We start from the raw sequence: 7,808 nt of genomic DNA, 5'->3' as shown, positions 1-7,808 counted from the left end.
GTGAAGGGAATTTGTAAAATTCTGGACTAGGCTAAATTGTCTGGTAGCTCACACCTGTAATCCCAACATTTTGGAAAGCTGAGGCCTCAGGATCCTTTGAGTCCAGGAGTTCAAGACTAGCCTGGGTAACACAGACAAACCCTCTCTCTACCAAAAAAAATAGCCGGGCATGATGGCACATGCCTGTAGTCCCAGTTACTTGGGAGACTGAGGAAGATTGCTTGGGCCCAGGAGGTCAAGGCTGCAGTGAGCTGTGATTCACTGCATTCCAGCCTGGGTAACAGAGACTCTGTCTCAAAAAAAAGAATACGGTTTTGGTATAATAAATATAAAGTAGCTTTGTACCTTTGGCCCAATTAAAATTTTTACATTAAGGTTTGTCCGTGATCGTAGGTTATTAGGAAAACAGAAGCCTTATGATTGCAGGAGAAGAACCTTTTTTTCGTTTTGTTTTGTTTTTTGAGATGGGAGTTTTCACTCTTGTAGCCCAGATTGGAGTGCAATGGCGCAATCTTAGCTCACTGCAACCTCTTCCTCCCAGGTTCAAGCGATTCTCCTGTCTCAGCCTCCCAAGTAGCTGGGGTTACAGGCATGCACCAGCACGCCTGGCTATTTTTTGTGTGTGTGTTTATTAGAGACAGGGTTTTACTATGTTGGTTGGGCTTGCCTTGAACTCCTTACCTCAGGTATTCCATCCGCCCCAGCCTCCTGAAGTGCTGGGATTACAGGAGTGAGCCACTACACCTGACCAGCGTTTATAATGGAGGCACCGGAAAGCAGTCGTAAGCCACATGGACCATAGATTTTCTAATGATGCTTTGTTTTCCTTCAGACTGCTTTGAGGGTTGTGTGGCTTATGAGACTTCATAGTGTTAAAATCTTTGAGTCTGTCTAGCTAATACCTTTCCCTCAAAATGCCATCTGGTTACTTGTTCAGTTGGGTCCTGGGAAGGCAAGCCTGACTTAGGATGTTCCTACTTTAAAGAGCCTTGAGACCTTGGTTTGTTTTGGGAATATCCCAGGGAATTTGCATTATTTTTATTTTATTCCAGAGACAGGGAGACAGGGTCTGACTCTGTCATCCAGGCTGGAGTTCAGTGGTATGATTATAGCTCGCTGTAACCTTGAACTCCTGGACTTAAAGCAGTCCTCCTGCCTCAGCCTCTCAAGTAGCTGAGACTACAAGCATGTACCACCATACCTGGCTAATTTTTTTTTTGTTGTGGCTACAGATTCTCGCTCTATTGCTCAGGCTGGAGTACAATGGCATGATCTCTGGTCACTGCAACTTCTGTCTCCTGGGTTCATGCAATTCTCCTGCCTCAGCCTCCCGAGTAGCTGAGATTACAGGTGCCCACCACCGTGCCTGGCTAATTTTTGTGTTTTTAGTGGAGACGGGTTTCACCATGTTGGCTAGGCTGGTCTCAAACTCCTGATCTCAGGTGATCCACCCGCCTTGGCCTCCCAAAGTGCTGAGATTACAGGCGTGAGCCACCACGCCCGGCCTTTTCTTTCTTTCTTTTTTATTTTGAGACAGAGTCTTGCTCTGTTGCCCAGGCTAGAGTGCAGTGGCGCGATCTCAGCTCACCACAAGCTCTGCCTCTCGGGTTCACGCCATTCTTCTGCCTCAGCCTCCCAAGTAGTTGGGACTACAGGTACCCTCCACCACACCTGGCTAATTTTTCTTTTTTTTTTTTTTTTGTATTTTTTTTTAGTAGAGACGGGGTTTCACCGTGTTAGCCAGGATGGTCTCAATCTCCTGACCTCATGATCCGCCTGCCTTGGCCTTGGCCTCCCAAAGTGCTAGGATTACAGGTGTGAGCCACTGGGCCCGGCTCTCTCTTTTTTTTTTTTTTTAAAGGTAGAGTTTCGCTCTTGTTGCCCAGGCTGGAGTGCAGCACTGCAATGGTGTAATCTCGGCTCACCACAACCTCCGCCTCCTGGGTTGAAGCGATTCTCCTGCCTCAGCCTCCCAAGTAGCTGGGTTTACAAGCATGCTCCACCATGTCCGGCTAATTTTTAGCAGAGATGGGATTTCTCCATGTTGGTCAGGCTGGTCTCTAACTCCCGACCTCATGTGATCCACCACCTTGACCTCCCAAAGTGCTGGGATTACAGGCATGAGCCACCATGCCTCGCCTCCTTTTCTCAAAATAACTGTGCTACTGCATTTGCCTATGTTAGTTGTCACCCAGGCTGGAGTGCAGTAGCATAGATCCTGGCTTACTGCAACCTCCTCCTCCTGGGTTCAAGTGATCTCCTCCCTCAGCCTCCCGAGTAGCTGGGATTACAGGCGCCCGCCACCAGGCTCAGCTGATTTTTTTGTGTTTTTATGTTTTTAGTGAAGACAGGGTTTCACCATGTTGGCCAAGCTGGTCTCGAACTCCTGACATCACGTGATCCACCCACCTTGGCCTCCCAAAGTGCTGGGATTACAGGTGTGAACCACCACGCCCGGCCTAATTTTTAAATTTTTTGTAGAGATGGAGTCTCACTATGTCGCCCAGGCTGATCTAGAACTTCTGTCCTCAAGCAGACCCCCATCTTGGTCTCTGAAAGCACTGAGAGATTTTGCATTAAAAAAAAAAAAAATTTAGTCTTTGAGACCACCAAATGAAGAGAATGGCCTCAAGTTTAGATCAGTCTGTGGGTGGGAACTGTTGGCATGTGATTCTGATCTTTTATGTTCTTGATGTAAGGTATAAGAATTGAGGCAACTCCAAACTATTTACTGTATCAGTTTAATTAGAAAGTTAGTTAGATTGAAATAGAAATCTTGACCTATGAGACCCTGTATTCTTTGGCTGTCACTGCCCCTCTCTGACCTCCACTTTTGCTGAAAGCAGGTGGGAGTTCTGCCTTGCTTACTTGGCACAAAGCACAGTGGGCTCTTGGTTGTTTCTCCCTGCAACCACCTTAGGAGGACCGTTTATTTGTATCCATCCTACCCCTTACCCCTTGCTCTTTTTTCCATATCATTTATGACCTCCAAATATACTTACTGTGTTTTCATTACCTGTCTTCCTAGAGCGTCAGCTGTAGTGATCTTCTCTGTTTTGTCCAGTTATGCATTCTGAATGCCTTAGAATAGTTGTTGGCACATAGTTAAAGGCATTCACTAAATACTTGAATTAATTAATTTCTGAAATGTCTGATGTTAATGCTTATACATACATAGTTTTACTATATACAAACTGCTTCAATTCATTCATTTTACAAATAATTTTGAGGACCTTCTACCAGCCAGGTACTTTTAGACAGTGAGAATGCAAGGATGATAAACAGGTCTAGTGCAGACAGACATCAACCATATAGTTCCACAAGTAAAAGTAAAATTGCAGTGCTAAGTTTAGAAATGTCACAGCATGGTGCTCTGGAAACCTAACCTGGGATTCACATTTGTTACCCTTTTGAGCCTCACATAACCTTACACCTTAAGGTAGCTAAATCATGCATTGTTGTCTTGAGGCACACAGTAGCTAAATGATTGGGTTGCACATCTAGGTGAACATGGATTATTTCACACTCGTTTATCATTTCATTGCCATTTACTTCCAAAATACCGCTGTCCTCCATCCTCACCTCCTCCCTCCCCCTACCTATTGTCAGCACAGAGTCATCCATGTAATAGCGAGTCTCTGGGGCTGGGGGTTGACTGTGTTGTGAACTCATGTAATAGCGAGTCTCTGGGGCTGGGGAATGACTGTGTTGTGAGAGATGGGATTCTTTGTAATTTCACAAAATGGTAGTTTGAATGGCTAATTGAAATATTTACATAGGGTCTTTATTTCTGAAGGGATGTGAAAAAGATACCTTATTTTAGGTAATTCTATTGAGTACCTGTTAAGCAGGTACCTATTAAGCAAATACTATTGAGTACCTGTTATGTACCGGCCACTATGCTAGGCTCAGAGATAGAACTGTGAACAAGATGGACACGGTCTCTACCCATACATGGTCTACATTCTCATGAGGGAGACACCCGGAAAGACAAGTTGACGGGCATAAAGAAAATAGTAATAGTAATGCATTGTGTTAACTTCTAAGAAGGCAAGAGCCTCGACATAGAGAATGACAGGTCATTTCCTTTAGGTAGAGTGGGAGAGGACATTAAAGTTGAGGCCTAAAGGATGAGGAAGAGGGAACCATGGGAAGAGAAGCCAAAGGAGTATTCTAGATAAAGGCCCTGGGAAGATCAGAGGTGAAATTGGCTAGGTACGGAAAGTTAACATGATGGGAAGATCCAAATAATGATTTAAAAATACTTGAAGGCAGGCATGGTGGCTCAGGCCTGTAGTCCCAGCTGCTCAAGAGGCTGAGGCAGGAGGATTGCTTGAGCCTGAGGGTTTGAGACCAGCTTGTGCAACATAACAAGACCCCCCATCTCTTAAAAAAACCAAAACAAGGCGGGATGCGGTGGCTCACGCCTGTAATCCCAGGACTTTTGGAGGCTGAGGTGGGTGGATCACCTGAGAGGAGTTTGAGACCAGCCTGGCCAATGTGGTGAAACCCTGTCTCTACTAAAAATACAAAATTAGCCGGGCGTGGTGGCGCATGCCTGTAATCCCAGCTGCTTGGGAGGCTGAGGCAAGAGAATCGCTTGAACCCAAGAGGCGGAAGTTGCAGTGAGCTGAGATCGCGCCATTGCACTGCAGCCTGGGCAACAGAGCGAAACTCCCTCTCAACAAACAAAAAACCGAAACAAAACCACCTCTGAACTGAAAATACTTACTCTGTTCTGATTGATAAGCTAGGAAAAAAAGGCTACTTGGGAGGCTGAGGCAGGAGGATCGCTTGAACCAGGGAGTTGGAGGTTACAGAGAGCTGAGATCACTCCACTGCACTCCAGCCTGGCAACAGAACGAGACTCCATCTAAAAAATATATGTATATGTATATATAAAAATGAACTCTTAATTGCTGTAATGCACTTAGTCTCAAACCTGGTACTTATTTCATTAAATGCCATTAACAGTTGCAGACTGGCACTGGGCTGTAGACCCATGAGTAACCATGCTTCAGAAGCTGGAGAGGGTGTGTTTGTAGAGGGGAAGAGGAATATGGTAGTAAGCTACCTAGTAGCCAAGTGAGTCCATGGTCAAGAAGAGACTATTTATGGCCGGGGCGGTGGCTCACGCCTGTAATCCCAGCACTTTAGGAGGCCGAGGCGAGTGGATCACGAGGTCAGGAGATCGAGACCATCCTGGCTAACCGGTGAAACCTCGTCTCTACTAAAAATACAAAAAATTAGCCAGGCATGGTGGCAGGTGCCTATACTCCCAGCTACTCAGGAGGCTGAGGCAGGAGAATGGCGTGAACCCGGGAGGCGGAGCTGGCAGTGAGCCGAGATCGCACCACTGCACTCCAGCCTGGGTGACAGAGCAAGACTCCGTCTCAAAAAAAAAGAGAAGAGACTATTTATTTTGAACTAGGCTCCCTGCCCCCTAAGCAAGTTTAAATAATAATTTAATTAGCTTTGTGTAGCATCCCTATTGGAGGAACTCACTAGTGAGGCAGAAAAAATATGCCTTGAAACTATTGATTTGGATTTTTTATCTTATTTTTTTGAGATGGAATGTCACTCTGTCACCCATGCTGGAGTGCAATGGTGTGGTCTTGGCTCACTCCAACCACAACCTCCCAGGTTCAAGCAATTCTTCTGCCTCAGCCTCCTGAGTAGCTGGGACTACAGGTGTGTGCCACCACACCTGGCTAATTTTTGTATTTTTAGTAGAGACGGGATTTTACTATGTTGGCCAAGCTGGTCTAGAACTCCTGACCTCGTGATCCCCCTGCCTTGGCCTCCCAAAGTGTTGGGATTATAGGCGTAAGCCACCGCGCCCAGCCTGGGTTTTTAATGTCTCAAGAAGAGACAAAAATCACATTGAAAATCCAAAGCAACAGTTTCAAGGCATATCTCAAAAAGACAAAATCTCAAGAAGACAGAAATGACTAAGAGCTTATATTTGAAGTCACTGATAGATTTTTTTTTAAATTTTATTTACATGGAAATCCTGGCCTGTTCAGTTAGCAGACTGCTGGATCATTACTTCTGGAGAATGTATTTGATCACAGTATTATGAAATATAGAAGCACTTTGGTTAGAAATTTAATATGATTTCAATTTTAAGGGGCACTGTTTCCACAGGACTATTTTTTAATCTAAAATACTGCTGCTGAACTTCATAAAATTGACACATTTACTGCAGAACTTATATATTCTTCTTTGTATTTGAGTATATCTGTAAGACCAGATAAATTTCTGAAAATTTGTTCTCACATTTATTTGAAAATGGAAATCACAATAGCATTTTATTATAATCTGTGTGTTTTTACAGGGAACTTTGTAGTGAATGATTGACCTTGAGAGCTCTCAAAATTCTAGAGAATAGGAGAGCAGGAGCCTGGGCCCCAGCTGCAGTAAATGACAGCATAACTGAATTTTTTGAAGCCATCATACTCTGGAAGAACCTAACTGAGTATTGATTGCATTGTAGACTAGCCAAAAAGAAATGAGAGTTTCAGTGTTCATAACTCAAGGTTTTTAATATGTTTAGTTGTGGAGGTAAACTAAGTACTGCTTTAGAATATTGACTCTTAAGAGATTCGTAGACTTCCTTGGGCTAGAGAATGTCTTTCCAGGTCACCTGGTCTATTCGGTATGATGGCTGCTTCCCACCTGCAGAGCTTCACTGTCCATGGAACATGGGATACTTAGGGGAGGGCTTGGTGATTTTACACTTAGCTTGTGCTTTCTGGGAATGGGTTTGAACAAGGTATGTTTACATGACTGAAATAAATTATTTCAGTCAGTTGTGGCTTTAAAAACTGGGGGGATTAGTTTCTTTTTTTTTTTTTTAAGGCTAGTTAATTGAAGCAGTAGGGAGGATTAGTTTCTTAAAGCTAATCAGTGTTAACTGTGTCTGGCTTTAATCATTAAAGGGTCTAATCAGTTTAGTTTACTTAATGCCAGTATTATTATATGTTTGACATTCCAGTTGTGCTTGGAAGCAGAACAAATGTTGCTCATCCTTATTTGAATTTTTTTTTTTTTTTTTTGAGACAGAGTCTCGCTCTGTCACCCAGGCTGGAGTGCAGTGGCCAGATCTCAGCTCACTGCAAGCTCTGCCTCCTGGGTTCACGCCATTCTCCTGCCTCAGCCTCCCGAGTAGCTGGGACTACAGGCGCCCGCTACCTCGCCCGGCTAGTTTTTTGTATTTTTAGTAGAGACGGGGTTTCACCGTGTTAGCCAGGATGGTCTCGATCTCCTGACCTCGTGATCCGCCCGTCTCGGCCTCCCAAAGTGCTGGGATTACAGGCTTGAGCCACCGCGCCCGGCCCCCCTTATTTGAATTTTTTAGCTCTGTGGTTATCCTGCAGTTGTGTTTGGCACCAGTATTAATGAGCACGATCATATAATTGTGCTGTATCTAGTTTTGTTTTATGAATTATTTGACTCTAATATTCAGTACAAATGACCTTTATTTTTCTTATCTCTTAGACTGCAAGTGGCAACGTGGAAGCAAAAGTAGTATGCTTTTATAGACGACGTGATATTTCCAACACACTTATAATGCTCGCAGATAAGCATGCTAGTAAGTTGTTTTTCTCTGATTAAAAAATGTTTGTCTTGTGTTTTTCATAATGAGGTGCAAAGATGCTTTTTCTTACCTGAAGCCTTTTGCTTGACCATTTATCTTCCTTGTAGTTTTGATGGGAGTAAAATAAGTGATGCTAACTGAAAACAAACACTGGTGTTTGGTTTTAGTGTATATATGTGTGTATGTCATTATGTGTGTGTGTGTGTGT

At 43.9% G+C, this 7,808-nt stretch overlaps 1 protein-coding gene across 3 annotated transcripts in view; it reads left to right on the top strand.

Moving 5' to 3' along the window:
• MTA3 (metastasis associated 1 family, member 3) overlaps positions 1-7,808 on the top strand; it is a 204,990-nt gene that overhangs the window by 4,003 nt on the left and 193,179 nt on the right. For all 3 annotated transcript variants that reach the window (XM_011935914.1, XM_011935915.1, XM_011935916.1), the window contains one exon: positions 7,501-7,594. In XM_011935914.1, the coding sequence (XP_011791304.1) occupies positions 7,573-7,594 (22 nt within the window). In that variant the 5' untranslated portion in view covers positions 7,501-7,572. The remainder of the gene's footprint in view (positions 1-7,500; positions 7,595-7,808) is intronic.

This window comes from Colobus angolensis, unplaced genomic scaffold (assembly GCF_000951035.1).
Source record: "Colobus angolensis palliatus isolate OR3802 unplaced genomic scaffold, Cang.pa_1.0 Scaffold15, whole genome shotgun sequence".
In the NCBI taxonomy this organism is placed as follows: Eukaryota; Metazoa; Chordata; class Mammalia; order Primates; family Cercopithecidae; genus Colobus; species Colobus angolensis.
This window is presented reverse-complemented; position numbering and strand designations above follow the sequence as displayed.